The sequence below is a fragment of the Phyllostomus hastatus genome, unplaced genomic scaffold (genome assembly GCF_019186645.2).
Source record: "Phyllostomus hastatus isolate PE091 unplaced genomic scaffold, TTU_PhHast_1.1 phas_contig_37, whole genome shotgun sequence".
NCBI lineage: Eukaryota > Metazoa > Chordata > Mammalia > Chiroptera > Phyllostomidae > Phyllostomus > Phyllostomus hastatus.
The window spans coordinates 2,645,443-2,672,011 of NW_025333867.1; the positions used below are offsets into that span (position 1 = coordinate 2,645,443).

Sequence of the window (26,569 nt, forward strand, 5' to 3'; positions counted from 1 at the left end):
CCATCTTGGAGGCTACATCTGGCAATGCTTACCAGCCCGGAAATGTTAGCTCCTAGGCATTTGTGAAGTTAGAATGTAGGTGTGTTAGTCGTTGCCACTCAGAACACCAAACAGAAGTTGTATCTTTACCTTCACAGAGGTGGCGCTGAGCCAGAGTGTGCTGCACTGACTATCTGGTGGTGGTGATTACCACTTCCACCTCCGTTAGAAGTTCTGATGGGCAATTATACTCACATAAACCTTTGATATAAAAATTGGGAAATCCATTATTATTATATAACCATACTTTTGTGATAGATTTAATTGCTCTAAAAATAAGATCCATATGGGGAATGTGAAAAAGCTCCTCAGGGGTGACATGGTTTCCAACAATAGTCATGGAGCACCCAGGTCCTCAGATTTCTCCAGAATAGTTCACTCCAAGAAAGGAGATTTTACCTGCTTATAAATCAAAGGAACAGCTAGATAGTGCTTTTAGAATTTTTATTAAAAAACAAAAAACAAAATGCTCAGGGAGCTGTGCTGTTGTTGGTCTACAAGATCAGGGACAGACCTCATATGTTTATTTCTGACTTTAAGGTTCCTTTGGGATAACAAGGGTAGAATTTCTAGCCCAAGTGAATTTTTAAATGTAATGTGAATAGTCATAATAGTTTGTTGCATGAGGAGGTTTGCTGAATGTGAAGCTTCCTGTAAGACGCCCAAGGAACAACTGGAGGAAAATAAAAACATGATTTTGTGGTAAGCCTCCTGTGGAGCTGCTTGGCAAAATATCAAAGGACTGAAGGTATTAGTGTTTTTTTCTCATTCACAGAAAGAAAAAAAATAACTTTCTAACTACTGAGACAATAAGGGAAATAAAGATGGACAAAATGAAATATAACTTTATTTTCATTTTATCTATGAGATCACATATGCTTAGGGATCACAAGGCCTAAAGTTCATTTTATCTCATAGGTCTATAGCCATTCATCTTGAACTGGACCCTAGGAAACTTTAGGACCTACCGCCAGTTGTGGTCAGTTTGATTTACTAGCTGGAATTCAAGATTTTTTTATAACACTAAAGAGTACAGTGAACATCGATTGGTTAAAAAAAGTTCAATCTTGACTTAGTGTCCAAGAGGCACAGTCAGAACAGGTATTAATGGGGATTAATGATGGCACTGTGGTTCGATATTAGCAAAAGATCGGGGTTAAAAATACACCTGTATACCTCAAGGGAAGCAGAAAATTCTAGGCTGGCAACAGTATAAAGACTGGAATTTTAAAATATGCAACTCTATTGACATTTTTTCCTCTCCTTCTTTCCAAAATTTCTCAATAATATCACATTTTAAAAATTATTATAGGCGAATCACCTAAGCCCCTGGAGGAGCAAATTACCCTGGTCAACATTTTCTTGCAGGACTTTTGGTGACTGGCCATTTGGGTATAATTTTCACCATGGAGAAAGAGCTTCCATGAATAAGAGCATTGTTTATTCTCACTGTGGGCCCTTGTTACCCATGGTTCTACTCCTTGAGCCATTCCCCTAACACTTGGTAGGCCAGTACCTAGTTCTGGGAAAACTCTGAGCAAAGCTTGAGAGATTTACTTTCCCATATGTTTATTTCATGAGAGAATTTGCCACACTGTGTTGAAATTTTCTACTTACCATTCTGCCTTCTCTATTAGACTCTGACCTCTGTGAAGGGGGAAACTGTTTTGCTCTCTACTCTATCCCAGTATCTAGAGTGGCAGATTCTCAATGAGTGGTCGTCAAATAAATGAGTGTTTTACTACCATCAGCATCATTACAGCAATCACCACCACTACTACCATCACCACCACCAATACCACCATCAAACCATAGTTGGTACCTAATCTTTTTAGAGACTTTTTCCCCAGGGTCCCATTGCCTCTGGCTATTAAGAATTCTAGGATTTACACCTTTCTTCAAGTATTCCCCTATTTCAAAATTCACCTGTTCTGGACCCCATTCCCTTCAGTCCTCTTTTGCTGGGAGATGGATACCTAATTTGATATAGTAATCGTATATTGGCACTAATGCATTGGTAATAGCCTTCTAAGGTAATATGATCTGAGAACAAGGACAATATCTAGTTCTAGCTCAGACACTTATTTGCTATGTGACCTTGAGTGACATCATTGCCAAGGGCCTCTGTTTTTTACCTGAAAGGCCCCCTGAAATGTCTTTCAGATCTCATGTACTGGTCTCTGTGCATTTAAACACAGATCTTCTGTTGACAAAGTCTCAACCCAAAAGAGTAAACCTGCACTGAGGTGAGGTGTTAGGTCTTTTACAGTGAATAAGCCAGTGGTACGTGCCCTAATAATCACAGAAACTAACAGGCAACAGAGGCCATTCACAGCAACAGTGTACCTCCCTGCAGAACTTCTCTGCCCCCCATTGCTGCCAGATCCAATCAGTCAAGGGTAGAAACAGATACAGACATGTAACCACCCAGCAGCAAAACCAGGCTGCTTCCACTGTCTTTCCTTTCCCCAGGACCATGCTCTCCTTGCCACAACATGACATGACACAACTGTTTTGCTAGTTTGACCAGAGCTCAGAGTCCAAGTGTGGTTTCTTCACAGTAATCCAAGGCCAACAACAGAATGCTTTATTAATGCTCTGTGAGCCATTCAAGTTTTCAGATGGCAGAAAGCATCTTTCTAAAATTTTCCTGGCACATTTCCTGACAATTTTCCTTTTGGGTACTGTCACACCAGATATGAGGTGGAAAGAAAACAGCAACCAAGCAATGTAACTTAGATGTGAAATTATGACTTTAAGCAAGTTTCTCCTTTTTGATAATATTCTCTTTTTAAAAAATGCTCTCTCTTACATCAATCTGCAGTATAACTTTGGTAAAACATACCACTCAGTATTTAGAAGAACCTAAATAAGAGGTAGCTTACATAAGGTTATAACATTTCAGGCCCAATACCCAGACAATGAAATTACAAAATTTTTTGACTCTCTTTCTCCTGGGTGTCTCCAATAGCCCAAGGCTGTCCACATTGTCATAAGCTTTTCCTATTTTTGCATCAAAGTAAAGTAACAGCAACTTAAAATAAGAACCAAATCAGCTATTGAATTTGAAAAGGGAAAAATAGAAGAGAAGAGCATCATTTTAAAGAACAAAAGAATATTTTTGCTGCCACTGGGAATAATAAATACAGTTTGAGTATAGGGACAAAATCTCATTTTAAGATGAAGTGAGGCCTGCAAAAGTTGAGTAATTTGCCCTGGGTCACGTAGAAAGTGGCCGAGTCAGAACCAAAGGCCTGACATGCCATGGGCCAAATCAATGCTGCTTTCACTTTCTCTTCAGTGGAGAAATGAAAACCAACAGGTTTTGAACAAGGTCAAAAGACAGATGACCTGTGCAGGCAGGAAGAGAAGGTTATGTCCATTGCACAGGCGAGGAAACTGAGCCACAGAGGGGTTTACTGTTGTTGTCTTCACTGGGGTTGATTTTGATCCCAAGGGGCATTTAAGCAATATCTGAAGACATTTTTGATTGTCATTGCAGGATGGGGAGGATACTACTGGCATATCTTTAATTGAAGACAGGGATGCTGGTAAACATGCTTTAGTGCACATGAGAGCCCCCAGGACAAAGAACCCTTCAAGGTCATGGACACTGGACAACAACAATTTTTATCTGGGGATTTTGCACTTAAAATCAAGGCTTCTTCTTCTTCTTCTTCTTCTTCTTATCATCATCATCATCATCATCATTATTATCATCATCAGAAAGTTTGCACAACCTGCGTTACTATCTATGCTCATTTAGCATCATGCACCCACCTACTCCCTGCAAATTCCTTGCTAATCTTCAGTGCTTGAATTTGCTGTGACCACCTTAAGCCAACTTGTCTTTGGGGCCCCAGGCTTCTGCTCCTGCCTCCTGTCCCCACTTCACTCTTTCCAGGTGCCCAACCAGGGCCAGGCTGCTCACCCCGACTCCTTCCTGGCAACAGCTGATCCCAGGAAATTTCTGCTCTCCATCACTTTCTTCTCAGCATGAACGGAGGTCAGTGTGTTACCCTTCTCAGAACATTTATGTGTCATGATGTATCTGCGTTTCAGAACTTATATCCTGTGAAAGGAATTTCTAGCCTCAGTGACCAGGCTGGGGAGATGTTTGAGAACAACTCCAAACAACCTGTTGAGCCTCTGTTCTTCCTGTGGATGGGGCCAGTACCCTGGGAAAATGCACACAGGCCTCTCTGTCTTGGTTCTGGCAAGACTCGCAACTTCAGAACGTTTTCTTTCTGAGCTCTCTAAATACATCTTCTCATGCTTTGAAGCAAAGCTCTAATTGAGAGTTGTTGTTTTTTTTTCATTTCAGTCTTTGCTTAACTTCATTCAACAATTTCATGTTATATTTCCAGGATTTGTTAACAGGAGAGGAACTGCCTGAATGATCAGAAAACAGATGATTTTTTTTTAAAAGTGTCACCTTTCTTACTGGTTTTGGAGGCTGAATTTGCTTTCTAAAATCATTATAACTGAATAGATTTTAGAACTATTCATGGAGCTCTTTTATGGATTAAAGGAAATAATAATTATGAAAGGATTTTGAAAACTAGCAAACATATACTTTGAGTACATAAACAATGCTGGTGATGAAAATAGAGATATTGCCTCTAACACCACAAGGCCTCCCCCTCCAAAGTACAAAGCAAACCAACCAAACCATTCCTTGAATAGATTCTGTTGTAGACTTTCAAAACGCGAACTTCATAGGCTTTTTATGATTACTAAAATTTCAAGGCAATTTGCATTCAGGTTATGTGCTTAGTTCAAAATGTAACAGCCTCCACTTGGCCAGATGCCATTAACGGGAAGTATTGGGTTAGCGGCTTCGTGTTTGCTTCCCTCCCATTGGCTTGTGGTAGGCAGCAATTTCTGGACTAGTGAAAATACATACAAAGTGTGAGTAAGCTTAGGCTGATGAGCGTGCCATTTTAGGGTGCTTGAGAAGGAATTTATATGTAAACACTACTAGCTATTGCTTCCCTTCTCACTACAAACCTGTCACAGTGACTTCAAAGGAGAAGAAAAAGGGGACTCTTGTCTGTGAAACAGAAAAAATTGTGATTGGCTGCAAGTCTAATGCATGTTATAAATAGTTATTATAAATAAATTCCTAAATTCTTTAGAATTCATTTTCTTTTCATGTGCAATGTAAACTAACAACAGAAAACAAAACTGCCTTTAGAGGTTAGCTTTTACCTCCTCTGTTTAAGCTACACTATTTCATAAATCCACATGTAGCTTAGTTATTAATAAAATAAAAAAAAAATGGCAAAGCCAAAGTGGGGTAGGATTGAGGGTGGGAGGTAGGGGTGGTGGCGTGGGGCAGAGTGGTGGGGGGAAAATGAAGACAATTGTACTTGAATACAAATAAAAAATAGGTTATAGACAAAAAATAAATAAAAACAACCCTTGTTAAGAGATAACCAGAAATTATATCTCATATCATTCTTAGTTTAATAGTGACTGATTGGACAATATTGATTTTATTTAGTTCAAACCAAACTCAAAATTGTTCCAAAGACAGGTTTTTATTTTTAAGAAAACTTAAGGAAACTGTTAAGAGAAGAATTTTTTTGTTTGTTTTGCTCAGCCTTTCATGGAATAAGGTAGCACCTAGCTTGATGTGTGTTTAGAAGTATTCTGCTCATGAATCGGCTTTAAATGGCTCTTGTGCACCAAGGGCGGGATCTCTGTGCTGCATCTGTCAGCAGAGTCCAGGACTGCACGAGAGCTGGGCATCACCTGTAATTCAGCCCCATGCCTGACCCCCAACCTTCCCACTCGTGGGAATTCTGTTTCCTCTCCCAGGAAGCTGTTTCCACTGCAGGATGTCTGCATTCTCAAAGATACGTTAGGATCCCCTACCCAGGACAATGGGGAAGGGAGAAATGTCTAGATTTGGGGTCAGCAGGCCCTGAGTTCTAGGGGGAGCTTTGTCACTGACAACCTGTCATCACACAGTTTCTTCCTAACTTGTGAAATGGCATGAGTAATACCCACCCTACTTATGTGATTACTATGAAGAATCAAAACCCATTTTATAAATGATAAAGACCTTGGTGAGGTACTAGTGTCATAGAAGCTAGCATTAGATAGAGTCATTTATTTCTTTACTCTTACTGTGGGTGTGAATATGGAGAAAAGCTGTGTCTTGTATATTTTTTGCTCTCCCTTGATGTTTGATTGATTGATTAATTGATTGATTGATTGATTATGGTCACTCATGTTTTGTCATGGTCACTCCTTAGTTCCTATTCTAGGCAAGAGATTCTTAAGAACAAGTAGTCCCATGTCACCTTATAATCATTTGTCTGAAGCCAGAGAAACATACAGTACTGAGATAGGAATTTTGTTTTATAGCACATGACAAGTTCAGAGAATTGCATACTATTACAAAGTTTAAGTCACCATTTCAATAGCTCTTAATGAACTGGCATTTATACTGAGGTAAATTACGTGGACTTGATTTTAGCACTCAGGAGTCATTGCTTACCATTGCAGACCCAACTCGGCTGACTTTGATGGGATTCCCTCGGCCTGAAAGGTCCATCTGTGCTCTGTCCATCATGTACAGGCAAGCATCCAGGATGCCATCTTCAAACTGTTTGGGGAAAAAAAAGAGAGAAATAATGTCTACTCTGCAAGCAAAATACTCTCTAGCAAAAAATAAAATGAAACCATAACCTAGTGTTTAGAAATGTGTATTTTCTATACAGTAATTGCTCATAATCTTTCATACTGAATATTTCATACTAGGGGGGAATAAAGGAGACATCCTCTTTTATTTCTCAGTAAAATAAATAAGAACTTAAAAGCAAGCTAGAAACAGAAACAGAACCATTAGAGAATCAATGTACAGTTCTTCAGGATCAAGAACTGACTTGAAATTCTTCATGAAAACTGTACAAGTTAATTTAGAGGGTCTCTCCAACACATTGGTTCCAGTGCCCAAGGCAAAGAGAATTGATGATGTACCAAAGTCAGGCCAAAGTCTCGAGACCTCAGCAGTCACATGAGTCCTTGCATGTCTAGAAAATAAATGGCTCTCAGGTATATCACAGGAAGGCACAGCAGGCCTGTATTCCTTGCACGGGAAATAGAAGGAGACCTCGTACAGTGAATGTCTGTCTAAGGTTTTCCTGCTTCTGAGACAAGGTGAACCCAGGGTCAAAGAGAGGGCAGGACAAAGTAGATTGTATTATCAAGGGAGCAACCTGGTAGTCAGTTCAATTTTTTTTAGAGAGAACAGCTAGCCATTTGCAACACCAGTATTTTCTTAAAAAGGAATGAGGATAAAGTAGTAATAAAATGACAAAATAGGAAGGGTTCACCTATACTGTACCTCACTGTACAGGAGATTTTTCTGAATACAGAAACCTTGTAATTATCCACACAAGTACTTATGACAGAAACCACAATCTTGCTGGCTAAGTACCATGTGATTCTTTATTAAATCCAGTGAGAATACCAGCTCTATGTGTACTCTAAACATGCAATGGAAGTGGTGACAGGTAATTACACTATTTCTTCAGGGATATAAAGAACTCATTATTCTGGTCCTTCTTAAGTAAAACCTTTCAGCTGTGCCTATGGGACATGATACTAGCTTGCTGGAGAGGTAAAAGAATAGTCATAGAACTAGTTGTTTCTCTGCATCACTGCACACCACTGGGTTACTTGGTTCTTAATGTTTAAGGTCCTAAATTAATGGACTCTGAATGACAATAGAGATAGAAAGTGTCTGTGTTCAAGAGTGACTATCAAAGACATTCTGGCTAAGGAGGACCCTTTTCTAGTCCTCTTGGCTGCCCTCCTTGGAGACATTTTTCTGATTAGCTCTCTATAGATTGTCACATTGGGAACATTAAGAGAATCACACTTAGAAGTTAGGAATCAGGGACCCAGAGCAAGGGTACCAGACAATAGGCAATAGTCAAAGATTATATGTCTCTTGGGAAGGGGAGAGCTTATAACAGGTAGCCAGGCAGGGGTCCAAAACAAGGGAAGAGGACATAGGCCATTAGCTTGATGGGATGTCAGAAATGCAGGTGGCAAGCTTGAGCCCTGGGCATGTGACTCTCAGGAGTCAAGAGGAAGGAGCAGGAGACAAAGCCAGGTGGACACAAGTTAGTGGTGACACGGGTGCCATGGGTCAGGCTGGAGCAGGGGTGAGGGGTGAAGGGAGAGTCCCTGTGGAAGTCAGAACAAGGCATGAAGAAGCCAAGAAAATATTGTGTGACCTGGGGAGGCCTGTGAACTCTTCATGCTCTGTGAACTTTCCACCCTGGGCACCAGAACAGCATGCATACTTCCAATCTTCTTAGCCAAAACTTTGAGAAAGACACATGCATCCCCTCTCATGCTGCTAAGAAACATTTGCTTCTGAATCACAGGACATGCATTTATTTATGGAAATATGGTAAATAGCATCCATTTGCTCAATTGTTAAAGACACCAAACTGAAATAGTTTGAATTATTCAATGTCTTAAATGAAACCCTTTTAAGATATTTTATATCCAGACAGTAACTTCAGGTTGCAGCTGATAAATAATGTGTTGTTAGGTAGAAGCACAGTGGCCCCCCCTTTGATGAAATGGTAACATTCTTTTCCAATCAGCAGTATTTTATACTAACACTTAAAAAAAGTTATTTATTTGAGTTGGGTACACAGCTTGCTGTATCCTTTGCATCATTATCAAAACACCTTTCCTGAACAGAAAAAAGCTTAGTCCATTCCAGGTTGCAGAGCAAGGTCTGAGCTAATGAGACTTCACTGTACTAAGATGCCAGAGCACCTCCACTAGAATGCCATGTTTTCCATAGAATCTCTGATCTCTGTCACATTGTAATAACCTAAGATATGTGATTTCAGCTGATAAATTATACAGTTACCTTTCTAAATCTCTACTTCTGGGCTCTCAATCTTGGAGTCTCAGATCCTGAAAAGCAGGAAATTATACTTGTCTAATATTGATATGTGGCACCCTTCAATGATACATGTAACAAAAATATTAAGCAAAGATGTCCTTGACAATGACAAAGTTTAAATGGCTCACCTGACCATAGCTCCAGCTTCTTGTCTTGATGTTATTGACATCTCCATAAAAAATAACCCCAATGTCATTCAGGACATACTCTTCTCTTTCTCTATCATCTTCTAGGTACACAGCATCCTCTGCATCATAAGTGAAACATAATGACCATTATCAAACCAGATTGTAGTAATATATTTGAAGTTTGTTTGGTTTTGTTCCTATACTGCAGTTTAATCAACTAAATGAAAACAAGTCTTTTGTTTCACTAAATATAGCTCATTTCCCAATATATAATTTTAGCATTGGTGAACCTAATCCATAGCCAAGATCAGTCTGTAAATGATGACATTTGCCAGCAAAATGCTAGTAAACTCTGGCTCTTTAAGTTCCAAGCAGCACAATTAAATGGACATGTCTCATTAAACATTTTAGGATTCTGGTGCATTAGTAGTTTTAGTGTCCGAATTCTATGAGGCAGATACAAATCTGTAACCAGATCAAAAAGTAGTTTTCAACATTTTAGTGTTAATAGAAAACTAGCTGAATTGAAAATGATATTTAAAACAGGTCTGGGGCACATTAGAAGACTGCAGCATCATCTGTCATCACTGACGGGAAGAGGGGGCCTGGGGTTGTCTCCTTTCAATGGACAATTGTTATGGGTGTGTTGGGAAGTAGGTGCCCAACCAGCCTCTCTGGTCAGCTTCCTGCTTTGCAACAACTTTTCTTCCCTGTGGCTCTAAAGTTAGAAAGGCCACGCTACTCATCTGCCTACTTGGTAATCAGACTGGAACATTCCCAGGGCAGATGTGGAAGCACGAAAAGCATCTTTAACACAGGCAGAATCATACAGGTATAAATTACACTCAGGTAAATTTACATGTTTGGGACAGGGTCAGATTGTGTTCTCAGTGGGGACATGGTTCATTCATTACATTTCTCTGGCCCAGGTCATGCCTGCCATCCCTGTCACCTTTTCAGGGTTCTTTCCTCCTCATTCCCTGAAAGGTTTTTATCACTGTCTCTGGAATAGTAGTTATTAACCTTGGCAGCACATTAGAATCATCTGGGTATATTTAAAAATTCCTGATTCCTGGACTGAACTCAAGACTTATTAAATCAGAATATTTGGGGATGGAGGGTGAGACCCAGGCATCAAGGCTTTAAAAAATATTTATTTATTTATTTTAAGCTCTCCAGCGATTCTGATATAGAACCAAAGTTGACAACAAATGCTCTAGCCCCTTGCTACTGGAAGACTGGTTGAAAGAATAGCACCACTGGGAAGCTTGTGAGAAATGCCGAAGCCCAGCTGCCAGCTCAGACCTACTAAAGCAGAATCTGCATGTTAGCAAGAACCACAGGGGATTTATATACAAATTAAGGTTTGCAAAGTACTGCTCAGTGCTACCAGCTTCCATCCCCATTCTGGGCTGTGTGTAGCTTTTATGGAATCCTCTGGAGATTCCTTGGTCTTGCCTGCTCTCCAATACTTTTGTGTCTTCCTCATTCTGTTCTCTGCCTCTTGCCTACCATTTGCCTGGTTTCACACAAATGTAAATACACGCCTGCACCATGCTTACATATATACCAATGTCTAATAAACTGTATACATTTACAGTGTACAATTTCACAATCAAAATAATAAAAATACCCATCACACTGAAAGTTTCTTGTGCCCCTTTGTAATTCCTCCTATCTGAGCCTCTCTCTGATCCCCTCAGTTCCACCAGGGAATCATTAATCTGCTTTTTGCCACTGTAAGCTAGGTGGCATTTTCTAGAAATTTATGTCAATAGAATCATACAGTATGTACTTTTTTTCAGGGGGTCTTGCTGCTTTCATTTAGGCTAATTATTTTGAGATTCATTCCTACTGTAGCATGTAGCAATAGTTTATTCGCCCAGGAGTCATTTTATCTTTCTAAAAAAATCAGAGTTACAGGGCAGGTGTGCAGCAACATTTCCTGAGCCCTTCAGGTATGAGCTTTGATGCCTCAAACTGCTGGCCTTGCCAGGCTCCAGGGGCCCAAGGCCATGGTTTCACCAGCAATCTCTCTATGGAACTATGACTCTACATGGAAATGACAGCTTCATTCCATGTGGATAACACATGAAGAAGTGACAACCAAGTTTGAGGCCAATATTTCTGGGTGAAAGCATGAAAGAAGAGGTTTTTTTTAAAGAAAATAATGTCCTGGCTGGCGTAGCTCAGTGGATTGAGTGCGGGCTGCGAACTAAAGTGTGGCAGGTTCGATTCCCAGTCAGGGCACATGCCTGGGTTCCAGGCCATGACCCCCAGCAACTGCACATTGATGTTTCTCTCTCTCTCTCTATCTCCCTCCCCTCCCTCTCTAAAAATAAATAAAAATAAAAATCTTTTAAAAAAATTTAAAAAAAAAGAAAATAATGTGAGGGTGTAAGTGAAAAGGCACTAATTGTTTGCACATATATGGCACTCAGCAAATACTTTCAAATGTCCTGAAAAGAAAAGTTCCTTCTCTTTTTATTGTTTTAATAGTGATTTAATGGTTGTGCCCATTGTAATAATAAACATTTTAGCCACTTGGGTTCCAAGTGCCTGTTTCTGAGATAGAAATTTCCTCTTACGACCACTGAATACTAGAAGAGCCATTTCGGAATGTTTTAAATCTGTTTTCCTTATGATATATGATATATATGAAATTATCCTGTAAGATATTACATGTTAGATTGGGTTTTAGAGCAATTATAAGTATTTGGTATAAAAGGAGATGAGTCAAAAGATGAGTCAAAATGAATAGCGTAGAAATAGATGCTATAATATGTATAGCTCTACCTGTAAAATTAACATATAATAAAGAAAGTATTGCAAATCAAAGGAAGTAACTAAAGTGTTCATTAAATTCAGCTAAGAAAACTGGTTGGGGAAAAGTAAATTTTCTGTACATCAAAATAAACTGAAAATTAATTTATATGTGAATTTAAAAATGGAGAGCATAAGAAATCCAGAATAAAATAAAAGTGAATATTTATTTGGTCTCTAGATGAGAAAGTTTTACCTCAACAAAAATAACAGAAAAAATCAAAAGTAAACAGTGATTAATACATTTTATTTAATATAAATATAAAACTTGTGTTTCAAATATGGTAAAATTTAAAGCATATAATAAACTAGGGAAACATTTACAGAAACAGAAAGTGTTAGTAAACTTCCCTTATATGTAAAAAGTTCAATAAATTGATAAATGTGCTATTTGAGAAAGATGCAAATACAAAACTCATTAAAAAATCATAAAGTGTTCAAAAGAAAGTCAGCAAAGGGAAAACCATTTTACAGGAGAGGAAATGTGACCATACATACATAAAAACAGTTCTAACTAAGTAGTATTCAAAAGACTGTGAAGGTTTTAAAGGAAAAAATATATATGAATATATATGTAAATTTATTTATGCATTTACACTTATAATACTCAGTATCAGTCAATGTGTGATGAATCGTCAATCTACTATTGGGATTGTAATAACTACAATATTTATTTTTTATTTTTTAAATTGAACCTTGAAAATATATGTGATCTTTGATTCAGAGTAATGAACCTATCTAACCCATACAAATAATGCATAAAAAATATGTATAGAGTTTGTTCATCATAGCACTACTTATAATAATGAAAACCTGGGGAAAAAAGTCTGAAATGTTCCCAAATAAATTATTTGTCTACAAAACAGAAATTATAAGCCATTAAGATATACTTTGAAAAAATATTTAATGATACTGAAATTACACAGGTAGCAAGTGATTTAAATGTTAAACAAAAATCATGTACAAATTAAGTGTAATTATGTAAAATTAATTAAAAATTGAGATCATTTTGTAAAGATAACTGATATATTCATCTACCTCTATTATTACTGCAGATTCCTTGAAATTACCAAAAATTACATATACTAAATTCATAACATTAGGGGCGAGAAGCAAGAAAGAAAGCCCTGAGACTTTCCAGAAAAACTGAAGAACCCTAGAATAAAAAATATACATAAAATAGGAAAGTATGGTAAGAAGCCTGGAAGATATCCAGAGAGTTCAACATCTGCTTAAAAAACATTTTATTAAAAGATCATATGGAAAAATAAAAGAAAGAAAGTAGTCAACAATATAAGAGAAAAAAATATTCCCAGCTCTAAAAAAGGACATATTGTCAAAACTGAAAAGAATCATAGTGTATTAAACTTGATAAATGAAGATAAGACTCACACCTAGATGCAAACTGTTTCAATGTCAAAACTTCTAAGAAAAAGCAAAAACTTTAAAGTCCAGTTAAAAATTTCTATAAAAGAATAAAAAGAGATTAAAACTATATTTTCATAGATAAAACTTTCCTTTTTGACAGCAGACCTTTCAAAGGTGTTATTGGATGCTAAAAGGCAGACAGTAATATCATGGACATCCAAAGAAATAAGTGATTTTGCATCTGGGATTCTATTCCCACAGCAAAATTGTCATTCAAATTAAAGTTAACCAATAGACATATTTGGACATGAAAGGACTCAAATTTTATAACTTGCACATCTTCTTTCTAAAGGTTAATCAGAGTACTGAATGAGAAAAATGCAAATATAAAAGCCTTATAAAAACTGATAAAAAAGTATTGAGAAATTATATAAAATATTAACAACATCAAACTAAAATTCCCAATGATTTAAATATAGGAAGTGGTAATGGTTGTGTGGACATGGTGGTTCCTGTCATGTCCTGAAGGAGATTACATATATTAATTATTTTTAGGCATTGATAGAAAAATATTAAATGTGTGATTTAAAACTTAATTTTTGTTAAACACATGAAGATATTCTTAAATTTGCTCAAAGAAAAATGGGAAACATTAAAACTCCAACTGAAATACTATTTATCATTTTTTTTAGATTGGCAAAAATTTGATAGCATACTCTATTGGAATGCTGTGGAGAAAAAAGATACTTTTATGTATGAGTTGTAGCAATGCAATTTTTTGTACACTAGTGAAAGGGAAATTGGCAGTGTCTAGAAAAATTACATCTGCATCTGTACTTAGACTTAGAAAAATTACTCCTAGAGATCTGTCCCAAATACACAAAATGCCACACACACACACAATCTAAGCACTATTTTTAATAGCAAAATACTGGATACAACCCAAATATTGTCAAAGGAAATGGTTGAATGATGTATGGATACTAATACAATGGAGTAGTATGCAGCTGAGTAAAGGCATTGGGAAGCTGTACAAGGATATCCAGAATCTGTTATTAGATTAAGAAAAAAGTGAGGTATGCAAATATGTACATAGTTTACAACCTTTTAAAAATATTTTATTTATTTATTTTTAGAGAAGGGAAGGGAGGGATAAAGAGAGGGAGAGAAACATCAATGTGTGGTTGCCTCTCACACGCCCCCTACTGGGGACCTGGCCTGCAACCCAGGCATGCACCCTAGAACTAGCATCCCTTTGGTTTGTAGGCCAGCACTCAATGCACTAAGCCACACCAGCCAGGGCAGTTTATTACCTTTAACTAAGAAAGAAGGGAGGTAAATAGGTAGTGATACACGTTTACTGTATTTTTGCTGTGTATAATGCGCACATTTTTGCCCAAATTTTTGAGGGAAAAATAAGAATGTGCATTATACATGGGTAGTACTAATTCCACATCTATATAAATGTTTTAAATTATTTTATTTATGCTTATGCATTAAAAGTGAAACTCTAGAAAGCAATAACAATATCCTTTTGCAAAATACTACCCTAGAGTATGATAATTGGTTTTGTTTCTAAATATAAATAAATTAAAAATTGAATTATAAAATTAAAACAAAAGATTTTTCCCTTGGAAGTTTGGGCCAAAAACGTGTGTGTGCAGCATATATGGCAAAATATGGTATATACATACACATATGTGCTTATATTTTAAAATGTAGAGATAAGCCAAAATTAACAAAGTTATTATCTGAGGGGAAGGGAGGGTTGTAAGCTGGACTTTCTCTATGAAGTATCTTTGTTTTGTTTTGCAAATTTGACTTTGGAGTCATATAAATATTTTGTAAGGTTATAAAACAAAACTGAATAAAAATGAAATACAAAGCAATTTCTAAATAAATGAAACTAAAATGAAGCAAATGAACATGACTGTGTAATAGGTTGGTGGCTTAACCACAGATAATTACTTCAAGTTATTTTAATATTTCACTGTACACTCCCAGTACAATATGACATAAGGACAAAAGGAACCCCTATAAAATAAGCAAACAGAATTTTTAAGAAAAGTAAACTGCTTTAGTAACCATAATATTTAGTAATATTATATTGGTATTTTAAAGCCAGTATAATATAAGCAATTATCTTGATGACATTAGAAACTAAGATTTGCAGGATAAGAGATGCATAAACTAAATTAAAGAAATAAAAATTTAAACCTTATACACTAAACTTAAGACAATTGTTATAAACATCCTTTACAAGTCATTCTAAATTTAGTATTACTTTTCCATACTTCTATTAAAGAATTTTTTAATTTTTTTAAAGATTTATTTATTTATTTTTAGAGAGGGAAGGGAAGGAGAAAGAGAGAGAGAGAGACATCAATGTGCGGTTGCTGGGGGCCGTGGCCTGCAACCTAGGCCTGTGCCCTGATTCGCAGCCCGTGCTCAATCCACTGAGCTACGCCAGCCAGGGCTTAAGAATTTTTTTAATTGGAAGGAGAAAGGCATTCTTCCAGTTTTCTTTTTTAATGACCTGCATGCATGATATAGGTAGTACTGCAGCTGCAGATTGATAGCTGAACTGATTTTAAATACAAATGAACGTGTTAAAGGATTTGACTATAATATGAAGTTTTTCTTTAAAATCCTTGTTAAATGGCTCCAGAAAGATTGACTCTTTTCTTTGGAGAGCATCACATGGCATGAGGTTCACATGAGTGCTGATCCTCTCCAGCTGCCACAGTTTCTGTGAATTATCTGCACTTGCACCTCTCATTTTACATGTGCGCTCTTTTCTTTTTCTCTTCCAGAGTTAAGAGTAAGAAAAACTTATCGAGTAAATAAACAAACAATAAATAAGACAATAACTGCTTAGTGTAATTTATTCACTTACAACATATCAAGATAAATTAAAAGAACTTTTGTCTGAAAATGCTGCCTAGAGACTATTGTGTAAACACAGAGCAACAGGGAAAAGGACAGGACAACTGTAACTGAACAACAAGAAAAAAAAGAAAAAATCATCTTGAAGCTGTAAATTGACACATGTTTGTATCAGGCTTAATTTGTTTTGTTTTTTTCTTTTCTTTTTTCATTTGAAAATAGCAATAATTAATTCTATGCTTACCACATTTTGCAACTAAGGGAAATATGTTAGCACAGTAATACTACAAAAATCCTAATGAGTAAGGACTTTCGGGGTAGGCAGCTTCCTTGTTTCTTTTCTATCCACTCATTTCAGTTAAGGTATTTGTTTCTAGACTAATAGATTCTTTGATATTTCTAGTCAGAAATCAGTCCCATAAATCTATTTTTGAGCACAGTTTGTGTAAAATAAAAATATTTAGCTTTGGTAATAATTTTTTTAGGCTGAACTCCTGGCAAGATATTTTTCAATGCTTTTGTTTACTATGCACTTAGACTATACACTATTTCTGAAATATTTTGTAACACTTTTTTTGTACTTTTGCCATTTGAAGATGTTGTAGTATAGTTGGTCTGTATTTCAGTTGCAAAGTTAAAGCCACTGTTGGCTTTGTAAATGAGAATATTGGTGTTTCTGTGCTGGTACACCATCATTCCATCTGCAGCCGAAGCTGGAATCCCATTGACCTTCTAACTCCCTTTCACTTCTTCATGGTTAACAAAAGAAGAATGTGAAATTCTTAGAATGCAGTTAATAATCCTTTCAGGAAATGAATCTAATGTCACCAAAATTGAATGATGTTTTCTTCTGCTAAAATGATGCAGCTTGAAGACACATCACTCTGAAATAGGAAGACCTTAGGCTCCGATGTGGTTTTTTCAGCTGGACTCCAGATTGCTGCTCTTCACTTTGTTCACCCACTGGGGAGTAGGCTCACTTTAAGTGTGGGGGATGGGCATTCTAACTACTGCTTTGGGAATGTATAACAACAAAAAAAGAATATATCTGAAGGGAAAGACTGGTTATCTCTTCCCACTTATCTCTTCCCATTTGGTTATGCTTATATCTACGGCCTACAAGTAGATTTTTGGAAGTTTGCTTAAGAGATTTCCTATTTCTAATAGTTCTTGAAATACTGTTAAATGTTTTAATCAGAGTATACTGTAATGATCATAAACTTAATTCCATTACAATAAAAATATCAAGTACAAGAATTAATTTAAACTGAAAATGTCAGTAATACCTCATGATGCATTTCCTCTTTAAAAATCACATTTTCTAGTTCTGTTCACTGAAAAGAACTAGAAAATACAACCAACATAGTAGTAACAACTGCCCTGAGTTTGAGTCATATTCTCTAAGTAACATTCTTCCTTCTTCCCTCTTCCCACTAAAAGGTTCCTGGGCTCCCTAAGAAAAATGACTCACAGAGGTCTGTGTCAGGACATGTGAAAAACTAGACTAAAATACCCTTCCCACAAGAAAAAAGGGAGGTTATTAAAAACTGTAGGAGACATGATAAAGGAATTAGAATCCAACTTGATGGGGATTCCACTGGCAAAAAATGGGATCATTCAAATATCAAACACAATAGTCACTGAAAAAGATTAGAACAAATAAAATATTTCAATAATTATAAATTCATAATGATTTTAAATGTTTATTGGTCACCTATGCAAGGATCTAGGAGCCAACTCATTATTCTGAAAATTTAGAAATAAGAAAAGAGACATGTATCTAAATTCATACAAATACAACCTCAAGGCAACAAAATAACTGCTATAATAAATGCAGAAGGAATGGCAGATTAGAATAACACCATTTGGCAATCCCTAATGAAATAATGAATCTAAACTAAAATTTGGTAAACAACTAATAGGGAATTTCACAATGGATGGGTGAAACTGATAAAGTCTAATCCTACTGATAAAACTAAACATCAAAAACAGGAACAACTAGACATTATCTATCTCCTGATAAGATGAATGCCCTGGGAAACATATATCATGATTTATGAAGTATTCTTCCTCTCCTTCCCTCTACCCTCTTGTATCCCACAACCCTGCAAAGAAAATGATTCACTTGAAGGTGAATCTGATTTAGTTTCTAGATCAAACTAACTGCCTAACAGGAAATAGAGGGATAATACAAATATTATATGACATCAGGAGATGGAAAGCAGTGAACCTGAGAATTTATAAAGTTATACATGCCAAATGACTCAGTTTTAGCATCAAGTTTATATCAAGAAAAACACAGATGAAAAGGATTTCTCTAGAGTAAAAAGTTTTAGAGATATATCAACCAAATTTTATTGATAGACATTGATTCAAACAATGTGTGAAAATACTATACATTTTTTAGAAATATGGGGATATTTGAATAAGGATTGGTTATTAAATAGTACAAAAGAATTCTTGTTGATTTTATATACACACAAACATATATACATACATATATAATGTATATACATATGTATGCATATACACATATGTTTATATATGTCTATTTTTAAGAGGTGCATGCTAACCTGTATAGGTATGCAATAATATGATGACTGAAATTTGCCTGAAAATGTTAAGGCTAAAAATAATGAAGAAAAGGATATAAGTTTTAAAAAATGTGACCAAATCTTGACAACTTAAATCTAGGAGACCTATAAATAGGTATTCATTGTAGTATTTGTTATACTTTTGAGTTCATTTGAAATTTTTTACAAAATAATTAGTTTATTGTTGTTCATTTACAGTTGTCTGCATTTTCCCCCAACCTCCCCAGCCAAACCCATCTCCGGGCCTTGCTTCCATCCTTCCTCCCGGTTTTGTCCACATGTCCCTCATAGTAGTTCCTGAAAACCATTCCCATCATTATCTCCTCCCACCAAGATATATAAAGAACTCACATGACTCCACTTCAGGAAGACAAAAAACCCAATTAAAAAATGGGCAGAAGACTTGGAATAGATACTTCTCCAAGGAGGATATACAGAGTGCCCAGAGACACATGAAAAGATGCTCAGCATCACTAGCCATCAGAGAGATGCAAATTAAAACCACACTGAGATACCACTTCACACTGGTCAGAATGGCCGTCATAAACAACTCAACAAACAAGTGTTGGAGAGGATGTGGACAAAAAGGAACCCTACTGCACTGTTGGTGGGAATTAAATTTTTTATAATAAAAATAAAGTTTGCACAAAGGTGTAAAAGAAAACCTGAATACACAAACACTCAAAAAGTTTCAAATTGAATATGGAGATTCAAAGTTGTAAATATATAATTCTACCCAAATTAGTCTGTACAATCAATGTAAACCCAACCAAAATTACACTCAGAATTTTTAGAACTCTGAAAGCTGGTTTAAAGGTTTACCTGAGAGTCTGGTTGGGATGGTGGAGTAGGTAAACACTATGCTCACCTCCTCCAATGACCACATCAAAATTACAACTAAGTTATGGAACAGTCAACCTAAAGACCCATCTTAAGACTAGCTGAACAGAAGTCCTATAACTAAGGATATAAAGAACTAGTCACATCAAGACTGGTGGGAGGGGTGGAGACCCAAAACAGGTTGGCTGCACATATACATGTAGTGGTTGAAAATTGGGAAATATAGCTCAGCTTTAAAGGTCTCCCCTGAGGAGCAAGGGGTCCCAGTCCCACACCAGGCTTACCAGTTTGGGGCACCAGTGCCAGGAATAAGAGCTCACACAAATTCTGGCTATGAAAACAGCAGGAATTTGTCCATCTGAATGGGATAGAAGAGTGCTGGAAACTCAGGTATTGTCCTCTGAAAGGGCCCCCTAGAGACTCAGACACTCACTGACTCATTAGGCATTCACTTTGGGCTCCAGTAGGGGAATATCAGCTCAAGGGGTGGGAGGGACATGCAGGGAATGACTAAGTTGTGTGGCTTTAGAGCCAAGGATAGAAAGAGCTGCCACTCACCTGCACCTCTCAAGAGGTCCCAGAACCAACACACCCAGTGGCAGACGTCAGACTGTAACAGAGTACTACCTAATTATCCCCAAAAGTGGCATATCCAAAGGATGGCCCTGGCAGGCACCAGAGCCAGCTAGGGCAAATCTGCTCCATGGAGTTGGCCTTCACACAGCAGTTGCTACACTGTGGTTGTAGCAATACTCATAGCCAGTCAGCCTGAGGGTAAACCTCACTCATGACATGCCAACAGCAATCAAGGCTCAGGAGGGCACACAAAACCCACATGAGGGATACTTCTGGAGCACCCAGCTCAGGTGAACCAGGAGACTTTGCCACTGGTTCCCAGAGGACACCTACTACACAAGGTTATACTGTCAATACTGAGAGACACAGAAGATATGTCTAATATATAGAAACAAACATAAAGGGGCAGTCAAAATTAAAAGACAAAAATAAATAAACTGTTCCAAATGAAAGAGCTTGAAAAAACTCCAGAAAAAGAACTAAATGAAATGAAGGCAAAAAATCTATCATATATAGACTGCAAACACTAGGTATAAAAATACTGAAGGAACTTAGTAAGACATTCAATAAAAAGATCACAAGGGTAAAAAAGAACATAAAATTATTAAAAAGAACCAATTAGAAATGAGGGATACAATAACTGAAGAAGGAGTCAAGAGCTGATTAGACAAAGCAGAGGATTAAAGCAGCAATTTGGAAGACAAGAGAGCAGAAAACACTGAATTGGAACAGCAAAAAGAAGAAAGAATTTTAAAAATGAGGATTGTTTAAGGGACCTCTGGGACAACATCAAGAGTAACAACATTCACAGTATAGAAGAGTAACAACATTCACAATATAGAAAAGAGAAAAAACAAGAGAGTGAGAACCTATTTGAAGAAATAATGAAGAAAAATTCCCTAACCTGGTAAAGGAAAAAGACACACAAGTCCAGGAAGTGCAGAGATCCCAAGCAAGATGAACTCAAAGAGGCCCACACCCAGACACATAATTAAAATGGCAAAGATTAAAACAGAAAGAGAATATTAAAAGCAGCAAGAGAAAGACAGTTCCCTACAAGGAAGCTCCCTTAAAACTGTCAGCTGATTTTTTGACAGAAAGTTCACATACCAGAAGGGATAGGCATCAAGTATTCAAAGTAATAAAAATCAAGAACTATGCTACCCAGTAAGACCATCATTCAAAATTGAAGGAGAAATATAAGATATTCCCAGACAGGGAAAAACTAAAGGAGTTCATGACCACCAAACCAGTGTTACAACAAAAGTTAAAGGAACTGACTTCTTTAAGAAAATGAAGGGGAAAAAAGAACATAAATATGAATAATAAAATGGCAATAAATACATACCAATCAATAATCACTTTAAATGTAAATGGATCAAAAGATATAGGGTGGCTGAATGGATAAGAAAATAAGATCCATACATATGCTGTCTACATGAGACCCACTCCAAATTGAAAGACACACATGCTAAAAGTAAAGGGAAGAAAAAGATATTTAATTCAAATGGAAAGGGAAAAAAAGCTAGGGTAGCAATGTTTATATCAGAAAAAAAGCTTTAAAACACATACTATAATAGAAGACAAAGAAGAACATTTCATAGATATTTATGCATCCAACATTAGAGCACCGAAACATATAAAACAAATATTGACAAACTTAAAAAGAGATATAGACAGTAATACAGTCGGAATAGGAGACTTTAACATCCCATTGTCATCAATGAATAGATCTTCCAGACAGAAAATCAACAAGGAAATGGCAGTCTTCAGTGACACACTAGATCAGATGGACTTAATTGATATCTTCAGAGCATTCCATCCCAAAGCAGGAGAACATACATTCTTTTCAAGTACATATGGAATATTTTGTAGGATTGACTACATGTTAGAACACAAAACATGTCTTAATAAATTTAAGAAAATTGAAATCATTTCAAGCATCCTCTTCTCCACCCACAATGATATGAAACTAGAAATCAATTACAAGAAAAAAATGAAAATAAAACATACACACACACAGAGAGTCTAAATAACATGCTACTAAACAATGAATGGGTTAAGAATGAGATCAAGGAAGAAATCAAAGATCCCTTGAGATGTGAAAATGAAAACATACTGACACAAAATTTATGGGACACAGCAATAGCAGTCCTAAGAGAGAAATTCATAGCAATACATGCCTACCTCAAGAAACAAGAAAAGTCTCAAGTAACCATTCTAATGTTACACCTAAAGGAACTAGAAAAAGAACAAAGAAAGCCCAAAGTGAGTAGAAGGCAAGAAATAATAAAGATCAGAGCAGAAATAAACAATATAGAGTCTGAAAAATACAAAAGACAAATGAAACCAAGAGCTGGTTAGTTGAAATGATAAACCTTTTACTAGACTCATCAGAGAGAGAATGGGAGAGCAGGGGGTGGGGAAGAGAGAGAACCCAAATAAATAAAATATGAAGAGGAGAAGAGACAACTGACACTACAGAAATACAAAGAATTGTAAGAAAATACTAAGAACAGTTATATGCCAACAAATTGGAAAATCTGGAGGAAATGGATAAATTCCTAGAAGCATACAATCTTCCAAGGCTGAATGAAGAAGAAACAGAAAAATCTAAACAGATCAATCATTACTAATGAAATAAAAAAAACAAACTCCCAACACACAAAAGCCCTGGATTGGTTAGCTTCACAGGGAAATTTTACCAAACATTCAAAGAATTAATACTTATCCTTCTCAAACTATTCCAAAACATCCAAGAGGAGGGAAGGCTTCCAAGCTCATTTTACAAGGCCAGAATTACCCTGGTTCCAAAACCAGACAAAGACAATACTAAAAAAGAAAATTGTAGTCTAATATCCCTGATGAATATAAATGCAAAATCCTCAACAAAAACATTAGCAAACCAAATTCAGCAGTACATTAAATAGATAATATACCATGACCAAGAGGGATTCCTTCATTGGATGCATGGTTGTTTCAATATTCAGAAATCAATTAATGTGTTACAGCACATAAACAAAATGAAAAGTAAAAATTATATGATCATATCAATAGACATAGAAAAAGGAAATGACAAAATCCAGTACCCATTTATGATAAAAACTTTTATATGTGAGAATAGAGGGAACATATTTCAACATAGCAAAGGCCATATATGACAAATCCACAGCTAACATCATACTCAAGAAGTAAAAGCCTAACGCATTTTCTTTAATATCAGGAACAGGACAAGTATGACCACTTTCATAACTTTTATTCAACAAAAATTAAAAGTCCTAGCCACAGCAATCAGATAAGAAAAAAAAGGCATCCAAATTGGAAAGAAAGAAGTAAAACTGTCATTATTTGCAGATAACATGATACTGTACATAGAGAATTTTATGTACCCAAAAATTTATCAGAACTGATAAATTAATTCAGTAAAGTATCAGGATACAAAATTAATATTCAGGAATTGGTTGCATTTTCATACACTAATAACAAACAGTCAGAAAGAGAAGAAAAAGTCCCATTTAATATTGCATTCAAAAACAATAAAATGGCTATGAATAAATTTAACCAAAAATGTAAGAGACCTGTATTGGAAAAGTATAATACACTGAAGAAAGAAAATGAAGAAGATACAAATAAGCAGAAGCATATACTGAGTTCATCCTATCCATGAAGTTGGTATATGCTCAGAATATGCTTCCATTTATTTGTCTCTTTAACATTGTTAAAATGTCAATATTACTCAAAGATATCTATAGATTTAATGCAATCTGTATCAAAATACCAGTGGATTTTTTCACAGAACTAGAACAAATAAAAATAAATTTACATAGAAGCACAAAAGACTTTGAATAGCCACAGCAATTCTGAGAAAGAAGAATAAAGTTGGAGATATCACACAACCTGATATCAAACTATACTACAAATTTACATTAATCAAAACAGCATGGTACTGGCATGAAAACCAACATATGGACTAATGGAACAGAACAGAGAGAGCAGAAATAAACCCATGATTATATCGTCAATTAATTTATGACAAAGAAAGCAATAATGTATAATGGGATAAAGACAGTCTATTCAATAAATGCTATTGGGAAAAACTTTACAGAATCTTGTGAAAAATGAAAGTAGACCACCTTCTTACACCACATACAAGAATAAGCTCAAAATGGGTTAAATACTTACATAGATGACCTGAAACCATAAAACTTCAAAAGGAAAACTTAGGTTGTAAACTTTCTGACATTTCCCTTAGTAATATGTTTTCTGATACATCTCCTAAGGCAAGGGGAACAAAAAATAATGAACAAGTGGGAACTACATTAAACTAAAAAGTTTTTGTGCAGCAAAGGAAACCATAAATCAACAAAATGAAAAGGTAACCATGTGAATGGGAAAACATATTTGCCAATGATACACCCATAATGGATTAATATTCAACACATTTAAAGAATTCATACAACTCAACACCAAAACCCCCCAAACAATCCAAGTAAAAAATGGGTTAGAGGACTTAAATAGACCTTCCTCCATTTGAGGCTGCATGGATGGACCTAGAGGGTATTATGTTAAGTGAAATAAATCAGAGAGAGAAAGTCAAATACCATATGATTTCAGTTTTATATGGAACCTAAGGAATAAAATACATGAACAAACAAAACAAAAACAGACTTATATAGAGAGAACAAACTGATGATTGCCAGATGGGAGGAGTATTGGGTGGGTCTGGGCTGAAAAGATGAATGGAGTAAGAAGTACAAATTGGTAGTTGCAAAAATAGTTACAAGGGTGTAAAGTACAGCAAAGGGAATATAGTCAATATTCTAATAACCGTGTGTGGTGTCAAGTTAGTACTACAATTATTGGGGTGATCACTTTGTGAGTTATGTGCATGTCTAACCACTATGCTATATACCTGCAACTAATATCAAATAATACTGAATGTCAACTGTAATTGGAAAAAAAGTTTACCTGAAACAACAATGTGAGAAAAACAGCCAAAAAGCAAAATGTTAAAAAAAAAACAAAACACAAACATTTGGGAGATTGGCTTATGGTAAATTGAGCTTTTGACTTCAATTCACCCATTCCTGTATTCACACCTTTTTCCATATAACTATCTGTTTTTCTCTGTAAAGGCAGAGAAAAACTTTCGGCTCACTTTGGTTAAATAGGTGTTAGTGGAAGTGATGCAAGTAGGGGTTTTAAATGTGCTTGCACAATTACGCATGTGCTCTTGAATTTTTGGCAGCACCATGAGCAGGCCCACTAGTCACAGGAGGATGAGGCACATGTGGAGCAGAGGATCTCCACAACCATGCAGTGAGTGTAGAGCATCTCCAGCTTCTCCCACCTGAAACAGAGCAGGCCAAGCAAGCTCCATCTACTCTAGTCAAGTCCTGGAACCATGGAGATTAAATGCATATTTTTTTTATGCCAGTAAGATTTCCTGTTTTTTTTTTTCTTATGGAGCTAATTAAAACAAAGCTGTAATTAAAATAGATTCTGGCACAGTAATAGATAAATATGAGTATAGAGTTAGATGTATATTTAGTCTCAGTATATGATACAGATGGCATTTAAAAGCAATAGATAAGACAGATTGGATCAATAAATGTTTTGACAACTGGCTATCCATGTGAGAAAAAAAGTTCAGTTAGGTCTCTTTCACTATATACACAATTTACTAATAGATTTAATAGGCACATGTGTCACCTCCTTCCAATCCTTAATCCACATAAATTGTCCCAAATATGTACAAGTAGAGAAATATAACATTCAATAAATATATTAAAATATATAAATATATTAAAGTTTACTGATAATTAGAGATATTAAAACTAAACCATGAGATACATATTCTGCCTACTATATTGGCAAATAAAAAAAATAGTAATACCAAGTGCCAACGAGGGCTTGAAGAAATGGAAACTTCTATGTGCTATGGCTGTGTTATAAAATACTGCAGCCTTTTTATAGGGTAATTCGACAGTATATGTGCAAATCTAAAATGTGAATTCACTTTGACCAAGCAATGCTATTTCCAGGTATTGATTTACAGAAATACATTTGTACAAAGTATATGTGAGACATTTAATATAGCATGGCATGCTATAGTGAAAATGATAAGCAATCTAAATATTTGTAAATAAAAGACCATATCAATTATGGGTACAACAATTTCCAGTAGTCATTAAAAAAATATTATGTACTGATATAGAAAGCTCTTCAAAACACATTGTGCAAGAAAGTAAGGTAGAGTAGCATGCATAACACAATCCCACTGTTGTTAAAAAATCCACACTCTGTAGATGAATATATATGTACAGTGATACACAAAATTATAGCAAAGTGTCCAGAAACATATAAACAGT

General features: G+C 35.9%; 1 protein-coding gene across 1 annotated transcript in view; it reads right to left on the reverse strand.

Moving 5' to 3' along the window:
* Window positions 1–26,569, reverse strand: part of F13A1 (coagulation factor XIII A chain) — a 187,842-nt gene that overhangs the window by 93,839 nt on the left and 67,434 nt on the right. The window contains exons 5-6 of the mRNA XM_045841731.1: window positions 9,112–9,230; window positions 6,548–6,655 (exon numbers count right to left, since the gene is read on the reverse strand). Coding sequence (XP_045697687.1) covers window positions 6,548–6,655; window positions 9,112–9,230 — 227 coding nt within the window. The remainder of the gene's footprint in view (window positions 1–6,547; window positions 6,656–9,111; window positions 9,231–26,569) is intronic.